This window comes from Halictus rubicundus, chromosome 10 (genome assembly GCF_050948215.1).
Source record: "Halictus rubicundus isolate RS-2024b chromosome 10, iyHalRubi1_principal, whole genome shotgun sequence".
NCBI lineage: Eukaryota > Metazoa > Arthropoda > Insecta > Hymenoptera > Halictidae > Halictus > Halictus rubicundus.
The window spans coordinates 4,575,481-4,602,449 of NC_135158.1; the positions used below are offsets into that span (position 1 = coordinate 4,575,481).

General features: G+C 44.7%; 1 protein-coding gene across 1 annotated transcript; it reads left to right on the forward strand.

Annotated features, from left to right (window-relative positions):
* The first annotated feature begins 1,722 nt into the window (after window positions 1–1,722).
* On the forward strand, window positions 1,723–26,043 carry LOC143358185 (putative aminopeptidase W07G4.4). Its single transcript, XM_076795139.1, has 8 exons — window positions 1,723–1,739; window positions 6,581–6,862; window positions 11,037–11,145; window positions 19,380–19,527; window positions 21,986–22,338; window positions 23,772–24,050; window positions 24,691–24,930; window positions 25,624–26,043. Exons 1-8 carry the CDS (start codon window positions 1,723–1,725, stop codon window positions 26,041–26,043), a joined length of 1,848 nt encoding a protein of 615 aa, XP_076651254.1.
* The last annotated feature ends 926 nt before the right edge of the window (window positions 26,044–26,969 follow it).

The following is a 26,969-nucleotide window of genomic DNA, read 5'->3' on the forward strand; positions in this document are numbered from 1 at the left end:
TCGCACAGATTCGCAGAGATCGTGATCCATTTTATCGCGTCACATTCTCGCGGATATTCAAATGAGAATTAACGGTCTCGTCGCGTTAATCGGAGATAAGATAATCGACTTTGTTCGATGAGCGATCTACAGACATCGATTTACTCGTTGATTAGATAAGTTTATCGATAGACGTCAGTAGATGAGTATGATAATCGTTTCACGCGACGACGGATCGAGAGCGTAGATTCCCGTCGGCGTTGAATTTTATTAAACCACGATTAAGAGACGACGAGCGTTCACCGATCGGATAAGCAGACCGCGAATTCCCATCAATCTGCCGCGCTTTAAATCGGACAACTATCGGCGAACTTTGGGGAAAGTTCGCCGCCGCAAATCTATCGCTCTCGGCGGTTCGATAAATTTAAACTTGCAAATTCACTGTCGCGATCGAGGAATCGAATTCGAGCCGGTTCCAGCCGAACCGCTGGAAATCGGCCATTCGTCAAAATCACCGGGAGCTTCTTGGCCGGGCGTGATACCGCCGTTTTACAACCGCGGGCCAATTGATCGCGGGGGTGCTTCTTACACCGTACAAATACTTGTTTATTTGAATTCTTGTCGTTGCGAGGTGTAATTGAATTTGTAAGTACAAATGGTAGTCACAGACACGGTTTGTTGGATGAAGTAAATAGAAGAAGATAATCAGAAGTGTTTGTATAAAGAGTCTAGCTTAAGGGATGAATTAAATACAAAAGGAGAATGAGAAGGGCTGAGATAGAGACTATCTTTAGGGGTCAATTAAACACGAAAGGATAACGAAAATGGAATAAAGGAAAATTTTCTGTCATTGATGAAAAGCCTTACCCCCTCCTAAAATGACATAACATCAAAATGAAAGTATTACCGATTTTCATTCGCTCACACATGTTCCCTTGCATTTTAGCCCCAAAAACGCGCAGTTTAACAACGACTGTGACCATTAATAGTTCACTTTTCACCCCTAGTAGTCCACCAGTTCCCCAAAGCGTCCCGTCCTATTTTTATAACCGTTGTTACTGTAGCTACCCCGGATTATATATAAAAGCAGCCAGCAGATAAATGGCATAATAAACAAACCCGTGAATTTATTCGGACAGCAAACGGGGCCGTTCAGTTGTCGGCAAGCCCAACCCCGCCCAGCCCGTCGCAAATAAACAAATAAATCTAAAGAGGCTCATTGGAAGCGCCCAAAAGGTGGACGACGGTTGCCCATTATTTCGTCCGGGCAAAATCGAGCGTCGATGCAAGCCCGACAGAAAAATATCGTGTAAACATCGGGCAGTATCACCAGCGTGACGGATTGCTGCGGGAAATGGTCACCTGTTGACACAGTCTCGGGAGGTCGAAAAAAGGGCTGTGTGCGGCCGTTTAAAGGGCTGGCCATCACCAAAAATAAAAGCCAGTGGAACCCCGTGAAACCAGTGAAACGGTTCGATCCACATCGAGATCCACTCGGTCCAGGGGCGATCTCACGATAACACCGAAGCCGAACGATCGATTCAGCCTGAAGAGAGACGCGAGGGACATCGATAGGTCGCTGCTCGTTTTTCTTTTTTCCGAGCTTTGACGCCTGTTCGCGACGTCCAGGAACCTCGCTTCCCACGATTCCCCGATCGCGATCTACGAAGACCGTCTTCGGTTCGACTCACCTTCCCCGTCCGCCCTTCGAGCAACCCTAAGGCCGATGCACCAGCCTACAGCATGGCGGTCGAGTCGAGGCAAGTGCAGTTTTAGTCCTGTGAAATGACCGTGTGTGATTGTGAAGCATCTTTTGGTCAGACATTGAAATTCAGGCGGTGTTTGTAGGATTTTGTTGGTTAACAATTTTCCTCTGGGTTTAGAGCTTTTTTCGGGGATTTTATTGGTTTGTGGTTATTTTGATGGTGAATGCTCTCTTTTGGTTTCATAGTGGTTTAGAAACGGTTTAAACATTGAATTTCAGATTATCGAAGAATTCTTAATATTTGAAATTTTATAACGTAGATGAAGTGCCGTTTTTGAGGAAAATATGGCTCCAGTTTCTCACTATCTTTTTTTAATGGAAAATTTGTAATATTTCTAAACCATTATTGTCTTAAATTATTGTCGTTTGTAATAAAATACTTAGATAGTGACAATATTTTTTTAACCATTGACCGTTTAAGTTTAAAGGACCAGAAGAAGTGAGCATTGATCAATTAATTAATACCATTTGACGGATTCCCATGGGGACAATTTTGGTTGCAGTCACGATAAATATTTAACTTGTCGCGAGCATTCAGCAGCATCAGTTATGCTGTTTTCCGTGTTTGCGGACGAAGGTGTAAATTGTATCGCATTTAAGTTCGGTGAATAATCGCGGTCAATTTTGGTATAATCGTAATTGATACAGTGACAGAAATAGCTGTTAATTAAAAGTTTCATTTACAGTGCGTAAAGTGAAAAAGTTCGTAAACGGTAATTCCAAAATGAAATACTGCGTTATTTTCGATGACCCATAAACGCTCGCGAATGGAACTTCATTTAATTTTGGATAATACGAAATTAGCCATAAATTCCGATATTTCGCGGAACGAATTTCCTGTAACCAGTCTTTTACACTTCGAGTCAATTTAGGGGTCTCTGAACTGATCCACGGCCACCGGAATTTCATGCACGCACCCGCGGTCTAATTACCATTGCTGGTCAGTGAATTTTAGCGGATGGATCTTCCTCTACAACAGCCCCGGCTACTTCGTTGAGCAAGCTTCGTCGTGTAACCGCCGAGAGAATTAAATCGCTGCTGTTTCTGGTACGGAGTGGATTAAAGTCACTTTGCCGGTCGATTTACCTGGGAAAGCAAATTTCCCGCGAAACCAGATTTATTTTACAATTTCGGACGATTTTCGCGTGAGGAATCGCCCGGCGCCTTGTTAGGGGATGATGAATATCGCCGCGTGCCCGACGATATACGTAATTCCCCCAATTTTCCAAAACTGCACCGACAGTTTCCGCACCCCCCACCCCTCACGTTGCATCGACCTGTATATCGTTAAAGTTTTCGTGTATCCTTCCGTTATGCACGGATGTTTATGCAAATACCCGGCCCCACGCCACCGAGCACCAACTTAGTTTCCCCATTAAGCATCTCATTATCCTCCCGTTTAAGAGCTTTCTTTATTAATAATTCTATGAAACCTAAGTCTCTAGTTTTCATTCCTAGAAAATCTCTCATAATAATTTTATTCTATAAAAATATTGAATGTACGAGAGTTCCGATGAAAATATTTAATCTGAACGTTTGCGGTCTTAAATTATAGGCGGAAGATCGCCCATTATCGTAGGATTACTAAAAAAAAAAAATAGATATGAAATCATGTCTAAAAATTGTCTAATCCCGTCCGCCAGCTCAAATTGCTTCAACTTTAGCGCAAAGTAACGTTTCTAAATCGGGTCAATAAAGGAAGAAGTAGGCTTGCGTCATCCGCAACTGTTTTACACAGAAATGCTTACACAGAAAAATCGCACGATCACCTGCACTAACTCGCAAAATAGTGATTGTAGCTGCGTCAGCACACTGAACCAGCAGGATAGCTTCGAGTCACGTGTACCTACACGGCGCATAAAATTTATGGACAAGTTACAGCCTTTCCAAGGCAATCTGTCCAGTAATCGACAGCCGAGATAAACGTGTAATAAATGCAGGCGTTGTTGAACGTCTCAACCCGCGGGACCGATCCGCTTCGCGAAACTTGCCCGCCCATGTAAAAAGACAGGGCGGGCCGCCCCTCTCCCCCCACCCCTGGGGCAACGGGGGATGTTTCGCGGGGCCACGCGGATATCTCCGAGAAAAGTTTCTTTCAACGACGAAGGACGCGTGGGATTCGTTCCGCGGGAACGAAACGGGGATTCTCTTAAAAAGCCACCGTCGAGCGCCGCCGGTGCCGCGACTCGCGGAATTCCAAAGTAATTTGCACGAAAACGAAATCTCCAATTTTCTTCTCGGCAACTTTCGAATGAATTCTTCTTCTTCTTCTTCTCCTTCCCCCTACCACTCTTCTTCGTCGGTGCTTCCGGGAGATGTTAAGGTTCTCACCTTGAAACGCGACACCGAGGACGCGGAAAACTTCTGCTAGGACAACCGAGCAACGTACTTTCGCGTGTCACCCGGCGAACTTCCGGCGTTGCAACGAAAAATTGATGTCCGCGGATGTCGCGCCGCGTTGTGAATCTAAATGGAACTTTGGGAAAGTTCGCTCGAATTTAATTTTGAGACGTTGCTCGAGAGATCCGCCGTGATCAGAGTGCGAACACCTTTGTGCGTGCATTAGCGAGCGTGGAGAATTTAAGGCAACGTGTGGACAAACGAAAATTAAAACAGAGAATTAGGCTTCTTATTAGGATTGTTATAAAATTACTTAAATATCCACTCAAAGATAGTAAGATTTATCCGGGCCTTATTTATTGAATTTTTAAGGAAACTTCATTTGTCTGTTCATGAGAGACTGTATCTACTCGGAAAGATCTTCGTGAAGAACATTAATACAAAGATAATATTATGCGAGTTTAATGGTAATTTAATGTACTAAAGAAATTAGATAAACGATCCAATTTATAGTTTCTATAAAATCTGAAACGTATACAAGTCCTCCCAAAATTAAGTTACCACTAAACAGTCGAAAAATTGGAATTTTAAAATTTCTGCAATTTCGTGTAAAAACGTCTTACAACTTTCTAGCTGCGCTCATTTTAAAGGGCAAAGACTCTACACTCGCACCCTTAAACTCAATTTTTTCAGAGATCCTGTTTTTTTTAAATAGTCTGAACTTAAGTAATGCATCAATAACACAAAGGAAAGTTAGTTTTTAACACGAGTGGAGTAAAAAGGAAATAAAAATGACTGGAGAAAGAGTACTCAAGGGTAAACAGCTGAAGGAAATGGCACCGCCGAAGAGTGCTACGATCAGGAAGACACAAACGATCGAATCGATCAAAGTGGAAACAGAGGAGCAACCGCGAGCCTGTTTCGTGGATCTTAAGGCGATCGTTCCGATCGAACGGTCACTTAGCGACGATGGCGAGCACTCAGGAAATACGCGGGATTTATGTTCCGCGAGATTCGTATCGAATCGAATCGAATCGAATCGAATCGAAGTTCGCTGGGAGATATCGTTTTAACGTCGGCCGTCGATCTGACCGTCGACTTTTCTGCCTCGCGGCTCTTAAGTCGTTCGCTGTGTCAATGTTCCCTCGTCGAAACGTGCCCGGCTATCAAGTATTCTTTGTGCTGTAACCTCTCTGGATGGTTGGAATCGATACCGTCACCCGCACCCACCGTCTCCCTTTTATTCCCATCGATAGTGTTTATTGGACGGGAGCTGCGCCGAACGTTTTATCTGCTATAACGAATACAGCTGCCAACTATGCAAATACATTACGTAAAAGATCAAAGGCGCAGATATTTCGACTACCAGTTACGTGAAAGATATCCGAGCTCGACAGCACTGCTGCTGGTATCATTGATCGAATACGCTGTGCAACGATAAATTCCGTTCTCCGATGATTTAATCTTGCCGCGAGAATTAGTGCCGGTATCTACAACAATTAGAGATGGCGAATTTCCAATTGTAATCGGACTTTGATTACTTTAATTAAAACTAGAGCCACCCCTCGTAAATACACGCCGAAAGCGCGCGCTGCCTCCGGTTTATACTAATGAAAACTCTAATATACCGTGCGCTGTAAATTTGCCGCCTCGACCTCATCATTCTGCAACTTTTAGCGGGAAACGGAATTCGCGAATGGTTGATACGTCAAAATTTATTCCCTGCATTCAGGATTCAATTATTGCGCCGATGTTGCTGGTGTATTGTGCTGAATATTAGACGACGCTTCATTCCAATTAGATTACTGAAATTTATCGGAAGAGAGCGCGGAGAAATTAAATTCAATAATGAACACACTACCACCAGAGCAGATTAAATTTCACTTAGTTATATCAACCTTGGTTTTAATTTTATAAAACGCTTTTTAGCTCTTGATATATTCAACAAAAGAAAAAGTTCGAAATTTGTATAAGGGGTGATTTCATCCGTTGAAATCGAACTAGAACAGCAATAAAATGCATGAGTGTATCAATTCGTTTAAAAAATTTTAAACATTTTGCGAGAGCCGTTTTCCCCGGCAGTACCAATCATCTAACCTTTCCAATTTTAATTTCGGCAAATAAATTGCTTCCAACTCCCGGAATGCTCGAGGCTCCCAGGCTGTCAATCAAGGCGTTAATAAACGCCACAAGCGCCAAAAATTCCCGGTGCAACAAAACAGCGTCGCCTCGCAAATTAGATTCAGACCGCGTGATAAATTGCGTCGCGCGGAGGGTTAATCTTGCGTCTCGGGTTGAAGCTGCGATCCATAGAGCCGGTGTCTCCTGCCGGATCTCTCAGGTTCGCTCGGATCAAGCTCGCCGGGATGCATATTGTGCAGAGACGACGACGTGTCCCGGGTGTATCATTTACTGTGGTGGAATAGTCGGTGTCCCAACAGGTGTCGATCCGAGCGGCGGTTTCGTTAACACAGACCCGGGTCCGATTCGTTTCAGATGGATGCCGTGTCAGCTGAAGATCGAGGTGAACATCTGCAGCTGCGACTACGACGGCATAATCCTGGTGGCGGGATGCGCGCCAGGATTCGACGAGCCCGAGCCCTTCAGGACCGTCCTGTACGCTGCTGCCCAGATCGATTCTGCTCTGGGCGTGATAGGTGCAGTACTGCCCATCAATCTACCGGCGAAAAGGCTCATCTACAGTCCGACTGGACCGCTCAATATGGACTATCACGACGTGAGAAGCTTCGCCGAGGCGGCCACCAAAGGGGTAGAAAGGTACGCCAAGGGCCCGATGCTATTTTAATTCAGCTCCCACTGAAAAATCGTTTCTGTTACGACTTTTATCGATACATTTATTTGTCGCAGGCTTGCGCAGTCTTTCACCAGTTTTAGTCAATCTTGGTTTGTGTTTCTCTTGGTGGTTTCGTTTAGAACGTCTGAATTTTTTGAACATTCCTTTTAGGCAGGCGTGTGCAAAATTAGATTTTTGTTCATAGTTTCTTAAGATAGCTCCAATTGCTCTGGAGATACTGCAAGACTAGGAGGAAGATTCGGTACTTCTTTCAGGAAATGGTTCAATCTCCTAGAACTGCATTGTAGCACGTATGAAATAAAGACAGCCTTGTGCAGGTCAAAACGAGATGGAATTTTTGTTTAATCATTTTTAAAGTAGTTCTTCTGGCTTTGAAGGCATTGTAACGCTGGAAGGAAAATTCTTTATTCCATTTCAGGGTTGTGGTTTCAACCCCTCAAATTGTATTACGGTGTGAATGAAAAATTGATTGCCCTTGTGGTTGAGTTGTTCTACTTAAAAATGAAGGTACAATTAATTCACCAATTCATAAAATTCATTAATTGTTTGGTAGGTTTGCCAGCATTGATTGTATATCTACATTTCGGCATGGAAAAGGGATGAACTAAATTACACGTTCACTTAAAATGTTCGTAAGCGTTCATTCAAGATTGGGAAACGTTTAGAGGGATGATCCTTCTTTCTGAGGGTTCAGAAATAACTCCAATTATAATCGAATCTATTTAACAACACTGGATTCATTATCGAATCGCAATTAATCAATGATCAGCCACACCACCTAAAGGCGCCGCTATCCCCGCGAGTTTGAACAAAAGCGGTGCCACTGGGACGCGACGAGGGTAATTCGCGCGTAATTGCTTATTAATTGCGCGGCTTAATTGGCGGCAGATCGGGCCCGTCGGATCATTAGACGAAACTCGGATTACTTGTTTCTCTCGAGCCACAAAGGCGATTTCGCAGGGCTTGGCAACGCGGTTAACTTTGCTGATGCTCGGCAGCTCGCTATCACAGAAAACATCCTCCATAACAGAATTTACCGACGAAGCGGAGGCTGACAAGCTCCTTGAATAGATCTGTCTAATCTGGTAGCTATCTTAGGCTGCCTGGAGCATGCGAGAAATTGGGGGTCTGTGAGAAAATGATTAAACTCTCGAAAAGATATCTAACATAGTTCTCAGACTCGCAAAAGCAGTCGACAGTATGAATTGGTTGGTGGGAAAGTAATTTTGTAGTAACATTTTGAAAGACAATTAGCCACATGCTGGAAATATTAGTTTCATCATTAATCGATCGAATATTGTCCACAGATTTTTCGTGTCGAATTATTAGTACCGAGAATGTGGAATTCTAGTATTGTTAAAAACCAATGTAATTTTCCCATTGAGCCGGCATAGTAATTTGTAGCACGACAGAGGTGTTCTACATGAATAAGAGATTCGAAAATGTACAGTAATATTTTAGTGAGCGTACTTCCCTGCTCGAGAAAATTGTTTCGAAATGTATCGTGCACGCGTGCTTCAGATTACAACGATGTCTGACTATTGTTCGGTGTTTCTACTTGCGGTAAGCGATGCTCGCCGTGCAGCAGTGTCTATGTTCTCGATATCTAGTATCAATTTATGGCAGGGTGGTGTAGATAACAGGTATTACGGTATCACTGGTTCAGATTCAGGATAGTAGAAACGGAATCTACTAGTCAGACGTGAGAACTGAACGGTGATAAAGTGCACGCGCACCGGTTAATGTTTCGGGACCCGGTGAACCAAACCTTCTTATCACATTAACAAAACACTGTAATAACGAAAAATGCAAGGAAGAATATAGAGTATCCAAGAAATTAGAAACAGCGTCAATTACAAATATTGTACAAAGGGTCAGGTAAGTAGAATGAGAGCCTGAGTCTATTTTGACCCGGGGTATCTAAATCGTCACTCAATTACTGAATGTCAAAATGGTCAAATTCTAAAAATGGTCCGCCTTCCGAGTGTTAAAATATCACGCAGCCCACAATAAAATCCTCCAAACAGACGTCCACGTCGTTAAACATCTTTTGACAAGTGTCACCGCGTTGCAAAATTAATGGCCCACGAAATATTATCTCGGCATCGATCTGCAGCCAGCGAGGAGGGTCGATCGCCCGTTTTCGACCTCCCCGAAGACTCGCACCTGTCCTCGGAGCCTCGGGGATGATCGGTGTCCCGCGGGGAGCGGATAAATCGAGCCGGTGAATATTTATAAGAACATACACGGAATAGTTAGCCCTGAATTGTGGAAGGGTTGACCGTGCACCGTCGCCTGAATGATTCATAGGTGCCATCGGTTTTTACCGAGGCAGGTGGGCTACGCAGAGAGTGGGGGTGGATCAGGCGTGTCTATTTATGATCGCAGGACCGCGGTCCGGAAGGAGAAGAGCTCGGCCGGTGTAATAAATTCGGAATGCTGGCTCAAGCGAGAACAGATGGATGAATATTTATTCGCGATTAACTTTTCAAACGAGCCTCTTCTCGCCTCGCCGCCTTTTTCTTCGCGCCAGGCGAAAGCGGAGAAACGGTACAGCAAAGTATTACGTTGTTGTAGATGGAATTTTCCATTTTAGAATGTTACGGGCCGATTGAAACTTGACCTCTGCCTCTCCTTCAGTCAAAGTCCACATTCGGTCCCGGCTGCGCTTCTCTCGTTTTCATCCCCTATCTCTGCTCGAGTCATTTCTCGGAATAAAAACGGTACCCAACCCGCGACAGTTTCACTGCTGGCGTAGTGACACTTAACCGTAGACTATAGTTAATTATTGAAAGTTCAGCCACCTTGCTTTCGGGCCCCGACGTCACGAGCCTCGTCGCCTGGCGGCGAAATTCCTCGCGAGTCTCGGCCCCCACGAAATTTCCGTGAAAAATGAAATTCCACCGCCGCCAATCCTCTCCTCTCCTCTCCTCTCCTCTCTCGTTCCTGCGGACTGTCCCGATGTTGCCGTGGATTCCTCGCATACGTCGCCGACACTCGCAAGCATGACAGCCGCAATACCGCCGCGAAATGAAGAGGAAAGAATAACTTTCCCGCCCGTCGTCAGTCCGTTCCCGATATTGGCTGCGATCTTTTGATTCCCTGTCCCGGCCTCCCGAACGACGCCGACGAATGAAATCCCGCGCTGTTCTCTCGTTTGCTCGTCCGCGGTTTACTTGACGTCGGAACTCGGCACAACAGGAATTCCCCGGTGATTTTCAGACGTTTCCGGGCGACTGGATCGGTATTCCTCAATGGAAAAACTTTTTCGGCCCTGTTGACGAGCGTCTGCTGTTTAGAAATTGTACGCCATTTCGTAGAACCGCACCGCGAAACGGTTGTTTCATTTGCCTACACTGTTTCCGGGAACACAATGAGCAGGAAAGGCTATTAGATTAGTCAGCATATTAAGAGTCGCCACCGCGAGGGAATTTGTGTTCTGAATGTTGGTTTTTGTATGTTCCTTATCTAATTAGGAGGCTGTGTGAATTAACACGTTGGCTACCACCGTTTGTTTCGCTGTCTACCCGCACTGTTAAAATGTTTTTAACATCCCTCCTTCGCGAAATATTAAAATAATTTCACTGGAGATGTCATGGAGACTGAATATATAGTATCCTGTTTACATTAACTTTGTGTAGAATTAATTTGACTATCTTTAAGTATATTGCAGGCTCGTGAACGTCACGTGTAACGTGGTAGCAAACATGTTAAGGGTGAGAATATCATGAGAAATGACTTTCAGCGTTTCTCAGATGCGCTGTATTAGTATAGTCTTGGAAAATTTTATTTTAATGTTTGAGTATTATTAACCCTCGTCCACCCCTCGTATCGATCAATAAATATACAGAGGCAGAACAAGGCTTTATTATTTCCAAACGATCGAAACAATTTCATGGATGAATGTAGGTAGACGTCATTTTGCTATATTTAATGAAAGCATTTACAAATTGAACTACTTGCCGTCTGATTGATTTTTTATCAGGCTAGTGTAGGTCAAGGGAAAAAATGCAGGTGATAGTATTGTGCCTTAAACGTATTATGGAAAATGTGGTTTTTCTTTGTTGAATTCTAATTCGATGATTTTACGATTCCAATCGAATGTTACTAATCAATTTGTTAATTTTCGCACAACAGAGCACTGAAGGCTGGAGTTAGGTGTCCTCTGTTGGCGCTTCTACCAGATGTCCGGTTCGAAAATGTCGAGTTAGTCACACTTCTGGGAGCTCTGGAAGGCCTCTATGTGGTGAGCATAGTACTCTATCATTCACCAAAGATTCGTACTAATTTTATTATAAAGATAAATTTCTTCATCCCTTAACACCCGTACATTTTATACATTTTCTATACAGTTTATATCTACTTTCCTTCAAACGAATACGAAAAGTTTCCCCATCAAAATCTGTCTAATTTCAATAAATGAATAAATAAACATAAAAATTGCTACCTGCAAACAACGGAAAATATTTCTCTGCAAGTTTGGCTTCTTTAAGCAAACGAATTCGTGTCCACGTAATGCCGGAGAGTCCATCTTCCTCGTTTCGAATATTCAGACATTCGTGAGCAATTATAGTCACCTCGAGACGCGCGTAAGCGGGCCAGGGGAAGATTAGTAAACGTCAGCGCGGCTGATAAATGCGCGGCGCTCGATCGTATGCAACACGGCTGGTTAAAGCGTTTCCCAGATAGTCGGTCGAATTGTGGCCGTTCACGCGCCATTTAAACCAATCAAACAGATACAACGCAGATGGTTGCATCGCCCGGTGAGAGAGTGGTAGAGAGCGCATAGGTGTATACATACACGGTATTTCGTATTTCAACGAAAGAGGGAGACGGTTGCAAAACGAGCCGTGTTTTCGCCGACGGTCCTGTTTGAAAGGAATTTCTCGTGGCGTCGTTTCGATCCAAGCTCGATCGGGCTGACATGCCCGGCAAACTGACCTAAATCCGGCGTGTGTCCACCAGGAACCGCCGGCGGCGTCTTAATCCATAACTAATGACGGACCTCGCGTCACCCAACGTCCCATGAAACAGCCATACTTCGTGAGCCCGAGCCAGGTTGCGCAGTTAGGCTCTTAGTCAACGACTCGACCCTCACACTCACGCCAACAACACGCCAGCTTCGTTATCTCCCGGGATAATTGCCGGAGCGGAAACCAATCTGACTAAAAAGCTCGATTTTCGAAGCTCGCCCTGGCTGAGATCATTTTTCGCCGAAACGGGGATGATTGGGGTAACTGATACCGGGAAAGGATAATCGAGAGATGGAAATTGGAATACACGGAATTTTCATCCATTGATCAGGGTTTGCAGTTACAAAATAATTTTTTATCTTTCTCTCTCTTTTTATGATTTTATAGTGGAAAACTACACTTCTTTATCTCTGGACAATCTACATTGTTTAATCTCTCTGCCAAATTGTGTTTGATGTATTTGGTCAGCTGTGGTGGTTACTCCGAGTTAATTGGATCCAAAAGTAGGGGTTTGCTTTTAATTGTAACTTTGTTTTTCTCGACTTGCAATAAAAGTGGAACATTCGTTTCCCCCGTCAAGTTATAGATCCCAAAGAACTGTCTTCCGCAACAGAACAAAATTGTCTAAGCTGCTCAGACAGTGTAGTAACCTATTACCCGAGGTAATAGCGAGATTATGTGAGTTTCTCGAAAAAACGCCCGCCTTGAATATTTTAGCGATCCTATTTGGTTCTAAAACTGGCATCAAGGGTGGAAAGTGTGCAGCGCACAGTATCCTGACTGTGCCGAAGGGCTCCAAAGGGTCTCGACGCCTTAAGAAGGAAGTTTACGGTGACCCATAAAAGTTCATAACCCCATCGCTCCGGCTCGCTCGCTGGAAAAAGCACTTGCCGTGGACGAGACAAAACACACATGACTCTGCGTTTGTGCTTCATTTTTCGGAGGTGAAAAAAAAAACGTATTATCGAAAATCAATCGCCCCGGGTCCAGCGAAATATTTCACACATTCCGGCGTTATTTAATTCGATGGAAGCCATATTTGAGCCATACCGGCGCGCGAAAATGAAAAACAAAGTGATCACCTAAAATATTGAAAATTATTTTCTCGATGATATTCGACCCATGCAGCTGCCCCCAAAAAATGAAAATGGTGTCTGAAATAGACTTCGTTCAATATTCAATCAATGTTCGATATCAAAAATCCTGAAGGGTTGGCTGAAAGTCTTAAAAGCAGTATACTAGAAGTCTCGAAAAACTAATGCTAAACAGTTAACAAAAGTTCTAAAAAAAATTGTGAAATACAGTAAAAATGTCACTGTTCTCTGTAATATACTATCTAGAGGACTTGAGTATACACAAATCAAGAGGATAAAAAAATTCTGCACCAAATAGAAAATTCTTCCCGTCAAATATGGAATAGTAGAACACTAAAAAAGTCATTTTTGCACACAATTTACTAAAAATATTGATGAGAGGAAACAGCAGTGATACAAATTTGTGAACGAAGCATCCTGTAACTGGCTCTTGGGACGGTAAGTGTGAGCGAAACTCACCTAACCGTTAGTTCGGCTACTAGTCACGGTTGGACCAGGTAAATTCAACAGCAACAAATGGTCCCCGGTGGCCGGTGGATTGCTTAACATTATTCGGCGGTGTTTTCGAACAAATTCGAGTCGTACGTGGCGCTGGAAAGCCCTCGACGTGGTGGCCGCGAGCTTGTGTGCCGGGCCGGCTGGTCACCGGGCCGAATAAAATCCGCGGTAATTCGGTTCGACGACACTTCGAGTAAACAGCGGCCGGTGACAGGTATCAGCAGCGAAACGCGTGGTCAACAGAGCTATTAAACAAAACCTGTCAACGACAGCGGCGACGCAGCCTGCGCTTGATGGATAAGTGTGTCTTACGAGCGGAGACCTGGCCGGCCACGAGGATCCATTGTTCATCGACGTCTTCGCAGTCTGTACATGGAACACGGTCCGACTCGATGGGCGGCACACCGGTTTCTGATGGACGGTTGACACTCTGGCTCGACGGTTCCTATCGCGAATTGAAAAAGTAAAACACCGCACCGCGCCTAGTCGAGTCTAATGGAACAGTCTTGTTTGACGCGGCCCGGCCCGGCCCGGCACGTCGGGATCGATCATTTTTCGAGAGCACTCCGTCACCGAGGCTGCCAGGAAATTATTAGAAGAGAGCATTGACACCTGACTGGTCAGTAAGGAACCTCAATGTGACGTGACAAATTGGTTCGGGGCTGGATTACCATTGGTGCCATTTTTTCCCTGGGTAAAATCGGGCTTGTAACTTTGTAATTAGCGAAAGGCTGGGGTTGCAATGGGGTTCCTGGAAAGGAATGTACGTCAGTCTCGTTTAGGGCTCGGTAGTGTTAGTGTTAATCATCGATTTCCCAATAATCTATCCAGAGGCTAACGATCCCTATTTGCCCCTTAGTTGAAGGGGCATTTCACAGGCTCCTTCACAGGTGGATCAAGGTAGGAAGCAGGGCGCGTGCCTTTTCCACGATGAGCAGCATCGCGACGACGACAACGACGGAGACGAAAGGGGTTAACGGGGGTGTGTGAGAGGGGCGGAGGAAGCCGTCCTGCCAAGAGTAGCGGATGCCTAGCGTTCCGAAATCTTGACGGCTGGCGGGGCGACCTAATTAGCGAAATACTCGAGGCCCGGACTGCTCTGTGTTTGAGCCATCGACGTCGGAACCCCGTTCCTTCTTTCGTCGGCCCTCACTTCCGCCGTCGTTTAGCCACCCCCGCCGGCGGGTCTCGCGAATAAGGGGCATCGTTTTCCAAATACCGGAAGACGCCCTCGGAATTCCGACGCCGCGTAATCGGAACGCCGCTCTGAGCGTCGCCTCTTCGTTTCGCCGCTCCCGTACCGAGCCCGCTTCCGTTCTACCACCCCCACGTCACCCTTCCTTAACCCTTTTCCCACGCTCTCTCACTTGTTACTCCAAGCCACCCACTTCGTTCCGTTTTTTGGCACACTGTTTAGGGTTCCCCCATTTTTTCGCTTGTTTCCCGCGAGAGACAACTTTTTCCGCGAGTTTTTGGGAATTTTAATGGTCGGGTGGGGATGTTGTCTAAGCGTTGATGGGAATTGTCCGTGGAAAACTGTAGGAGAGAGTGTAGCTATAGTATTTTTGGTTCATTCGTTATTTTAGCTTACTCTTTCCGAGAGAATAATTCTTTCCGTTAGAATTCTAGGGATTTTTACAGGGGGTTGGTGGTGTTAGCTGAGGTGTGAAGAAGCTGAAGAGTGGGTGGGAATAAGAATGAACTGTAAAGGTGATGCAAAATATATTGATGGACCAAAATATTTCGGTTTGAAGAAGGGTGATTCATATTTTGCATAATGGAGATATGTACACGAGGGGGAGGGTTTTTAGCCCTTCAGCATGCTTGAAAGGTTCTCGACTTGTCCTTTAACGTTCGGAAACTCGTGGAAGATATTCGTGGTTTAATCCTCGAAGAGCTGCCGTCACAAGCTAATTGGTTCTTCAGATACCATCTTATGATCCGAGTTTCTTCAGGAGCTTTCTTGAAGACATGAATTTATCTCCAAGGTTCTAGACGATCGTTGAAGGGTTACTGTGGTCCTCATGAAGCCCTGATTCTCGCAGTTGAAATTTAGCACACTAAGTGGTCCATTAAGAGTCGTTTCTGGAATCCTGGAGTCCTTCAAGGGCCACTCTAGAATCCTGGCGCATCCAACGGTGTCTTCTCTTAGGGTAGGTGTTCTTTAAGAGCCTTGGTGGTCTGCTAGGCTTGCAGAGCTTCCTGAAGGTCTCTCGATTGGTAAGCGAGTACTAAATTCTGTGTACAAATCCCTTTTCCTTTTTCTTGCAGTTGTTTAATACTGTGTTCACTTAATTAATAAAAAGTGAAATTGTATTCAAAGTAAAAGAGTCGTGAAAAAATTGTTTAATATTGCTACGTGCTTCGGGTCACTCTTGACCCATATAAATTCTTCATCCAAGCAAATTTTTATTGTGTCCCGGTTGATTTTATATTTAAACGAAAACTGTCAGAAAATTATTGCTAATACACCTGCTTCCCTTTTCTCAACATAAAAATTAGAATCTCCATCATTGATCAGAGTAATCGATATTCCAACACCGCCACAAATAAAGTTCTGTGCAATTTTCTTCGCTCGCAACGATCTTGCGAATGATCGAAGCCGTTTAATGAGACGGCGATCGCAAACCGGAAACAGCCACAGTATCGATGCTCATGGGAAATCGATGCCTTCGCCGATTATTGCTGACGTAATCAAGAAGGCCAGTCCTCAGACGTTCCAACGAGCATTTAGCAGTAATAACGCAACCAGGTTCGAAGAGCTTATTCTGGGTAGACTCGTCCAGCGAACAGAAAACGGAGCCAGAACAGTAGGGGTGGAATCGTCGGGATGAAACGAGAGAAAAGCGTCGCGGTAATCTTCGCAAGAATCACTCACCAAGAACTCTTCGTCCCCATTGTCAGCGGAGAGCAGTCGATTCCCAACTTCTCCGCTCGAGTTGGGGATTTTCCGAAATTTACCGGGATCTCGAAACTTGTTCCTCGGAACACTTTCAATTAAAATACAGTGGCTGCGATGCTCGAGCACCCTGGCGTTTCGAGCAACATTTCAGGCAAAGTCAGAAGCTCCAGATATAAGTGTGATCTAAAATACAGGGTGACTCCGAAATCATAAAAGGGAATACAATTTTTCACTCGTTTTTCTCGAAAACGTGGAGTCAAATGGAAAAATGTTATTCTTCCATTTCATTAATTTCATTTGTATCTTAATTTCACAAACTATGAAATATTAAACTTCTGATGAAATATTAGAGCACAGGACTATAAGTTTGGTTTAGACCGGGGATCCGCGAAAGGATCCAGAGGAAGCGGACGACAGACTCGCTCGATCGATGCTCGAGAAGCTCTCGAGATTCTTATTAGCGTCGGACGCATTACCGCGGCGCTAAACTGCTACAAAACGTTTCCCGCGATTTCAGGCTTTCATGCGATACCGCCTCGCCTGTATACGGCACCCAGACTGTTCACCTACTTCGAAATAATAGCTATCGAGGCACAGCGGGTATCTATACGGGTGGCTACGATACGAGCAGCGAATACATTAACGCTAGAAACTGTATGCTCCATCGTTCGGATAACGATGATGCTCGAAAATCGAAACGCCGATCCTTCTTTCCGTTCCCTCAGAACAAAAAGAGCATACCAACGAGCCCTGAAAAAATAAGGAAAACAGAGAGCAACACTCAACCAGCTGTTTCCGCTCCGAGAGAAGCTGTTGCTTTTATTCGGTAAAATTTTAAGCTTAAATTCGGAAATGTACATCGTGTACGAATTTTGGATCACGGGTAATCAAGACGAACAAATAATGTGTAATGTGTACTGATTTCCGTTATAAGCACGAACGTACTGGATGCCGAGTAAAGTGTTCCGATTTTATGAGATTTCCGTGTTCATTTTCGACTGAAAACCCGTAGGTTCATGGAATAATCATGCAGAGATTACAGGGAATTATCGACAGAATTCTTGTTGAATGCGTATTCGAAAGGGTTGGCGAAACGTGAAGCGGAAGGGCGCGTCGTGTGGTCCCTCCGGGCCGAGGGTGGAATATTAAAGGAATTAATTCGAGCGCGGGATTCCGAATGAAACATACATCATCCGCGGAAGTCCGTGCGGTCTCTTATGAGCCGGTGATCCAGTAAGAGGATTATCCGCTTTAATATTTTCTGTACGGCGGAACAAAGCCGCTAAGAAGCTGCGTCGGATACTCGGCTACCACCGGGACGGCCGCGATACGTTCGGAAACCAGCGGAAACTTGGTCTCCCAGGCTCCTGAAATATTCCTGAGCAGTTCGGTGTCTTCCTTGACGCCCTTCGGGATCTCTATTCGTCCCTCAGGGCTCGCATCTCGGTGCCTGTTCACCTTTAACCTGTCACTGCTTTCGCTGAATCGATTTTTCTATTCTAGTTCACAATTGTACGAGCCACCTTCCAATGAATTCTTAAATTCCCCTCTATTGGATATCGTTCTATCCTCGTCCGGCAGTAAATTTGCCTCTCGCGACGGCCGAGAGGAAAGTAAACCTTGATAATGATGACGATCTCATGTGTCGTGTGTACACGGTCTTCAACAAACCGAGATCGCTTCAACGATTGCTTTAACACACAAAAATTAAATTGTTTTGAACTTTAACACAGAGATGATTGTGAACAGACTCTTTGCTGATGAATCGTTAGGTTTCGAGGTTAAATATGCCGCTTCTGAAGCGACCTATAATACTCCTATGAACATGTACTAGCTCAATAGTAACAGAGTGGGCATGAAAAACTTCTTGATACGTTTTTCGAAGTCACAATTGTAGTTTGTGGTTGAAAACATTTTTCCTGAAACGTCCTGTAGATAGTTAATTACGGAGACAAACAGATTATCCTGATACTGAAACATCGAATCAACGTGTGAGAATAAAGAATCATAGTTCGTATTGAAACATTTTCCTCCGAGTCGGTTTTAAGTTTTCGAAATTGGGGACACATTTTCTGAAACACCCTGTAGCCAGCGTCTCTTATTATCAACATTAATAAGTAATTCTATGGTCTAGTATCTCTCTCCCATATCGAGCTAGCCCATAGAGGCGAAAGAAATCTGCATCGATCGGTGTTCTAATTATTTAATAGCACGTACAGGCTGTTTCAGGAATAACGATCGTAATCTTCAAAATTGACCGTATCTGAACTCGTAAAGTTTCAACCTTCTATGTTCTAGTACCATCGATTTTACTTTATCACGCAAATAGAAACTTTAAAACATCATAAAAGCAAAATGAAAGTGGATTTAGTATGCCAAATCAAACTAGAAATTGAATTCAAAGATTCAGGCATTCGAGTAAGTAGAATAGACCAGCCCGTGGCGCGACTTTTCGAACTATAGAAACTATTCACGCGAATAATTATTTAATTTCTACACATATCACTGCTCAAGTATTTAAATATTTAATTTTAGAAATAGAGCTCTTATATGCTAAACATGTACGAGAATTAGCATTTGAATTAAGTAGAATATATCAGTACATGATCAGACACCAATCTTTATTCACATTCGACGTCAGTTCTTTTATTCCTGAGAATTTCTCAAGTCCATACACGCGTTTCTCGATGTTCCTTAGCTTCTCCCAAACAGTATAAAAAGTAGCATAAGCTACACACTCCTAAAACTGACAGAGAAAATATTTTTTTCATAAAGATCTACGCGAAAACAGTTCCACAGCAAAATTGGAAGGGGTTCAAAATTTGTCAGGGTTCCAAAATTTCATTCAACGTGAGAAAGACACTAGGCATTAGTCCCCTAAGCGATTGATGGCGTGCAGCCCGCGAACCTCAATCTCCTTGAGCGTAGCACAGTAGAACCAAGAATTTCCGAGTACCCTTAAGTGTCATTCAGTGTTTCCGCGGGCCTGAATCTGTCTGTACCGTCTGTCCAGCCCCTGGAGGTGCGAGAAATATGCCCGGACCGTTGCTTCAAGGCGTGTCAGCTGGCCGTCTGGAGTCCGATTTGCAGTAAGAAGCTTCAGGGTATCGTGAAGCTGGCCTCGGCGCTCGAGAGCGGAAGATACGTCGCGAGGGACATCGGTAAGTCCTTCTCCGGCCGCAATTCCTGTTGCTTTATCGAGCGGAGTCGCCGAAGAATAGCTTGTCCCTTTCCTCACCCCTTTCGACTTCCGTCTTTCCTGTAAATGGAACGGCGGAAAAATCACCCGCAGCCACCCCCGCAAGCCACAGCTGCGACACCGCGAACCTCGCCGTCACAGAAACTGCGACTGCGGTCCCCGACGAGACCACGCGAAATTTTCGCCTGCAGACGCACGCCAGACCTTGCCAGGGTTGCTACCCTTCTCCCACCGTGCAAGTTCGCTCGTCGCTAGTTTCGAAACTCGTCCGGCTCTGCAACTGTTTGCCGATGTTGACCGTGCGATGGACGCTTTGTTGACCTCGTTAGAATTGTGTTTCCCCGTAGACAATTCCGGATAGGGGTAACGAATTGTTCGGATTTGTTTTTGAGGGACGTTGTACCGGGATCCAGAGCTCTCATTCAGAAGGTGATTCCTAGGTCCTTAGTTCGAGGGTCTAGGGCTTTAGTTTAGACTCAATTTCGGTCTTAATCCATTCGTATACTGCGGATTTAGAATATAAATGGTCACATATATAACTGTAAAGACAGTGGTAGGATCGAATAATGTTGTTACATTATCACGGCCTGTTGGTATTGAAAGAGGAAGTGTATTTTAACATCTGCTATTCGTTAGTATAGGGCTTACTCTATAATTGTACTAGAACTGAACGACCACAAAACCAGAGCAGTTTCATGGAGGATAGTTTAATTTCGATAAGCAAACCGAAGCCATCACGTGCAGAGAGTAACCGACTAAATATTGGTTATAAATCTCTGTCACCAAATGGCTGTTCCGCGGCTGGCCGATGGTATCGAAATTAGTCGTAATTATTCCACAGATGTTTATGCATTTATTGCACATATATCGGACGAGTTTGCGAGAACCTCGCCGAACGACAAATTTAAATAGAGATTAATAGGATGCTTTAATGTCCTCTGCAAGCTTCCCATCTCTCAACCATATCACTTCCTCGTTTAAAAAATGATTCTGTACCAGTACAAAACACAACAGATTTTCGGTACAATTTGCTATAATCGTGTTAAAAATTCACAGACTAATCACTAGACTAGACCTTTATACAAGTTCCCATTTTATAAAAATCTAAAGAAGAGTCTTTCGCGTCGACTACAAGGATCCTTGTGGCGAATACAAAATAATAAGTCTTCTTGCATTACACAAAGTTGCACATGTTGTGAATGCATAAAGATCCGCAGTCTCCTAATCGCGATAAGCCGGTTCGCTTTCGCTCGGCGAGTTTGTGGTAGATACGACGTAAATTCGTTATACAGCGCTGTATAATTGAGTAGAGTAAGTATCCGATTCTTGAATAATGAACAGGTCGGCAGCTCGGTCCATTAGTAATTCACGGAACTCGTCGCGAGGAGACAGCCAATCGGGAGCCTGTGACCGCTCCACTTTTGAAACGGACGTTTAAACAGATTGTCCGCATAGCTCTCGCTCGGGCGCGGTCACCGCGGAATTCCGTGTTTCGCATAATTCCGCGGCGGACGATCCTCCACGGGGCCGAATCCTGTTTCTTTTATGTATGGCGTGGGATGCGGGGGAGGGAGGGGGGAGAATGGACATTTCTTGGCGGCCGACGGAGGAATGTAAATTTCAGCTCGCCCCGGATCTACATTTTCTCAAGAATCTCGGGCGTTTAATTAAGCGGGGAAAAACTTGTGTACACGCGTTTCGGCGCGACACCGCGCCGCGACGTCGATCCACTTTCCTATTTGCGGAACAACGGGGCTGCAATACCACCCTTGGTAACCCGGAGGTACGGTGCTCACTGTCAAGCTGCCGGATAATTCCAAACGTTTTGTGAATCGTAAATTTCGTCGAAACTCCCGGGAAGTTAGCCGGATTTAAGTAGAATGGAACGGTCTGTGTCCAGACACGGCTTTCAGTGGTAAAACCAAGTAAAAATAATCTTCTTTCCCTCTGGATTCTCAGTCTGTAAATGCCGTTTGTGCGATTCACCCTTTTTATTCGTGCGGAGATCGCTGTTTCAGTAGAATAGATCAGACCTTGGTCGGACTCCGCTTTTTATATGAATAAAATCTGTACACTGTAAAGCAGACAGTAATCTACTTCATTCAGAATATTTAATTTTGAGATTCGTACGTTTAAATGCTCAAATCTGAGGGAGAATTAGCAATTCAAGTAGAATATACCTGTCCATGGTCAGACACCTACTCCCACTCACGGTAAATATTTCTTATTTCTGAGAATTCGTCAATTCCAGATGGTTTTGTCGATGTTCATCAAGTCCTTCTGCATGTTAAGTAGAATAGGCCAGTATATGATCAGACAATTGATTTCAAATTAAAATAAAACTATTGCAACTGATTCATTCAGTCTGTATGAGTTGTAAATCAGTTTGGAGGATAATCTAGCATAATTCTTCCGCGCAGGAGGAGCAGATCCAGAGAGGATGGCGCCGCCCCGAGTGGAGGAGTATCTGGCAGAGCTGTTTTGCGGCTCTAACGTGACGATGCAGGTGGTGTCCGATCAGGACACCCTGCTCCAGGAGTATCCTCTGTTCGCGTGCGTGAATCGAGCCGCATCAATGATCCCCCGGCACGCCGGCAGGATTATCTTCCTAACCTACGAGCCCCCTAATCCAGCCTGCGTTCTGGAAACGGTCATGCTCGTGGGAAAGGGTGTCACTTACGACACCGGCGGCGTCGACCTCAAGATCGAGGGCACAATGTTCGGCATGTCGAGGGACAAATGTGGGGCGGCCGCGTGTGCTGGATTCATGCAGGTGCTTTCATATCACACGCCTCGTAAATCATCGTTAAGTAATAGTCGGAACGACCTTACACCACCGCAAAAACGCTGCATTGCCGTTAGCATTTATTCATTTCGTTTTCAGTTCTGTCGCTCGTATTTCCCAATTAAACAACTCTGCACGAGCACGCGCGCGCGCGCGTAGACTTTTGTGACAGCGTTCTAAATTATCTAGACAGAAAGTGCTGCAGACTATTTATTAAATTAGAAAGTTCAAGAATTTTTAACAAATTTTATTTGCACATTTAATTCACGCGTATTATTCGTATTATATAAATAGACGCCAAAAAGATATTCTCGACAAAATATTTTTTAATTCGGAGTAAAGATGAGTTTATATCGAATTTTTAAATTAATGGAAAAGAAGTTTGTTCGAGAACGTGAAAAATGATTGTAACGTATGAGCTGCAACAGTAATGTGAGGTGTTAGCGTGCGATAGAACGCATTCATAAATATTCATTTTCTTACACGGCTAAATCAGTATTGCGGGCAAGGTTGCACGCGGGACAATCCGATAGTTTCTCTCGTGAATAGTTCCAGCTTTGTTAGAGGAGACAATGCGCCGAAATTTGCCCGTACATTACATGTAACAGATTAAATGGAGATTGTGCATTTCATTTCACGACAATTAAGTCGGCAATTTAATCGACGCGATTACATACGCGTTCGTATGACCGAGGGATTCCGCAACACGCATTCGACGGTTCCAACACTGCCTTCCACATGCAATGCAGAGTAGTTGGCCGACACACAATACAAAATCAACAGCGGAGTAACTTAATCCAAATTTATATACTGTGCTCCCGTTACGTGCTCAGTTTCGCTTGTTTTTGAACGTACTTGTATTTATTATCCCGGATATCCAACTATTTAACGGATTGCCTATGCTGAATTTCCCAAATAGACTTTCCGGAATAATCAACAACCGTGACTACGTTAAACAACTTCCAAATACAATTTGAAATATCCCACGCACAATTTTCGCTTAATTAATATATTTCCGAATGACATATACAATATTAACAATCTCTTAAAATCCACTGTACTTCATTTATTCTCCATTATTTAAATTATTAACTCGGTGGACTCCAGTTTCCCAATTTTCAGTCTGGCCAAGCAGAATTTATTGAACATCATGCATTTCCTTCGAGTCGAAAAATGCTGTTCTTTTCGGGCAATATTTAAGCATTGAAGTAAATGTAGACATACGATAAATATCAAGATTATTTATTCTATAGAAAATAATTCAGGACAAAGAAGTTCCAGTTACTCTACCTGTGAGACAAATGTAGGGCAAGGGATTAAAAGACAGTTTCCTTCTTCCATCGTTAAAAAAATGATGTTGTTCTAAGCGCAACAATGATTGGCCCCAGAGGCGTGTCAGGAAATATGTCACGTGTTCGCAGGTGGTGAATTTACTGCAACCGCCGACGGTTAAAGCCGTGGCGGCTTTGTGCGTCGTGAGGAACAGCATCGGCGAGAATTCTTACGTTTCCGACGAGGTGATCACGGCGAAATCCGGGGTTAGAGTACGTGTCGGGAATACGGATGCCGAGGGTCGGATGGCGATGGCCGATGCCCTCTGTCACATCAAAGAAATGGCCCTGTGCTCGGTTAATCCGCACATCTTTACCGTCGCGACGCTCACCGACCATGCGGCGCTGACTGTTGGCCGGGGATACTCGGTGGGTGCAAAACATTCCTCAAATTAACCTGCCAGCTTCTCTGGATCATTTTTAGAGAGAAACAATTCGTCTCCTTTTAAATTTGTAGTTTCCAAAGTGTTTGTCAATTTTTACGCCTTGTTAATTTATTAGGAGCTTCAAAGGCTACCATTTATTTCAAAATTTTAGAGACAGTATCCAGGTCTCCAAATTCTTAGAGCTCTTTTTCAGAGTTCCAGATTCAATATGAAATTTTTACAGTTCATAAGGTTTAAATCTGGGTTTACGGAACCCATCAAATTTCTAATATTTTCGATTTACGATTATTGAGATTGTAAAGATTTATCGATGTGGAATTATTGAACAAATTTATTTCCTTGGGTATATATTGTAAAACAAATGACTAAAAATTTGGGTCGACACGTTCTTGTTAATTTTATAAAGTTATGTAAAATAGTCATTGTTAGTGCTCCGTAAACCCAGTGTTAACGAAATTTATTACGAGGAAATTTATGTTTGCGAGGTTCCTCGATTCAATCCAAGAATTTTATTACGTCGAAGAGGTAGATTGGATACTTCGGTAGATTACTGCGGGCGAATTTCTGAATTGTTTAAGACGAGAGAGATCCCAGATCGGAAAGTAAAGACCAATCTCCTCTAGATCGCCATGGACAACGCCGTGGCGCGTTTGGTCAGCAACGCGGAGAAGATTCAAGCGTCCGGCGAGACGATGGGCGACCCGTTCGAGATATCGAGGATACGCAGGGAGGACTTCAATTTCCACACGGGTCGAACAGAAGGTGACGACATTCTCCAATCGGAGAGCCAAGAAACCCTGAAGACGGCGAGAGGACACCAGGGCCCGTCAGCTTTTCTCATCATGGCCTCCGGCCTGGACAAGGTGAAAATTAATTTAAAAGGGTTTACTTCAAAAATTCGCTTCATCCACCCCTCTGCAACCACACATTCAATTTTCAGCAAGACATTCAATCGAGAACTTCGGGTCACTTTGACCCGGACGTTGAAAAGCAGTGCTGACATATGTCTAAGTCTGTCATCCACTAAATAATTTCTTTTGCATTGACACCAAGAATTCGGAATTATTTAATCTTCAAATTCCGGAGATAAATCATCACGATTCATTAACAATTCACGATTCCTTGTTTCAAAAATTGATCCAAGCATAGATCCTTATAATCCATTGAGACTTTATAGTGCCTTATTCCAACAAATTCACAGGGTGTGGCTTGCAAACAAAAGTGTACCGATCCTAATCACTTAGTTCCACGCTCGAGACACCCAGGATCTGTCTGACCACCGCGAGTACCTTGGAGCTAACTATATCATTCAATCTTGTCACGTGGTTTACAGAGTAGACGAGTAGCCATATTCTTTCAGTCCGTCTGTGGCCGCCGCTTTACGCAGTGCATTTTCGCCGCGAAAGGTCGATGAATTTTTTATGGGCAATGAGCTTAGCACAAGTACCACGAGGAGGCGTTAATGGCGGATTAAAAAGCTTTTCCATTACAATGACGTTTAAAGCCTCGTTTATCCGCCCTCCCCGGCATCTCACTCTCTCGCGTATCGATTGCAGCACGGCGCTTGCAGCTGTTCGCCACTGAAGTACACGCACATCGACCTTTTCGGACACGTACCGAAGCCTCACCACCTGCCGTACAGCGGGAACCCGGTCCTGGCGTTGGCCTACTGTTACCTGATCCAAGGAAAATGTCTGACGGTCAGGAACGACCTGCCGTTCGAGATGCAGTACGTTTGCGAGACCAGCTGCAATCCCATTTGCCTGCAACCCTGCCCGCCCTGTCCACCTTGTCCTATACCCTGCGAGGTCAAGGTCTGCGCGCCTTGCGATCCCTGCTGCTTGCCAAACTGTTACCAACCACCACCTTGCGGGCCGTGCATTACTACACCAAATTGTGCACCTTGTGGAGGTGAACCCGTCACTGTTGTCGAACCCATTTGCAGGCCGAACGTACAGAAAGATATCTGTGGCTGACCATTTGACAATAAAACTATAAGAAAAGAGAATTGGTGGTTTATTGGCGGCATGTTGTTATTTTAAATTTTCACTCATTGTTTCGACGTTAATTATTTACGTCCAGGAGGATCTAGGGAAGGGACCAGGGACTCGGCAAGATAGGGAAAGGGTGAACACAGGGGATCAGAGACTAGGGAATTTAGGGGAAGGGTCTACGGAAGGGTGTAGAGACTAGGGAAGGGCCTAGGGAAAGAAGCAGGATAAAATCAGCACTCCACCTTTAACAAATCTCTAACGTTTAGGAAACCTACTGACCAAAACCAATTTCGAACAACGTCGAAATTTCAGACTAGGCAATACGAAACCCCATGCGACCACTCAACCACGCTTCGTCGATGATTCTCCTACAGCCGGTAAAATCCCCATTACCAGCGATCGCTGCACCGTTACCATCAGACCGTAACACTGCCTCTACGCCCAGTAAAGTCGGTCCCTGTCTGCGCAACAGCTGGTACACCAGTCTCCACAGTTACCACGTTGGCAAACCCGCATCGGAACCCTGCGCTCGGGACGCATCTCCGCATCACTTTCTGCAGGAAGTTAAGCAATGGATTCATTAAAGCCGGAAGCGTTCGGCTGACCCGGCAACCTTTTCCCCTCCACTTCCGACGCGGTGCGCCGATGAGCACCGGGCTCAAGAGTCACATCGGTTTTCTCACAGCAGCGGCGTGCCGCGATTCTCACGGGCCCTAGCCGCGGCGGGAAAACGCGCGGCCGCTTGAAAAATCGGAAATCACACGCATTCCGCCTCGGAACTGGGAAAACACCGGCGAAGGGGACAGTTGCCAATAAGCGTAACCCTGCCCTGTCCGCGGAATGCAATCTATGCGACTCGAACCGGGAATCATCGAACCTTCCAGACTGTCGATCAGCGGCGCGCGGCG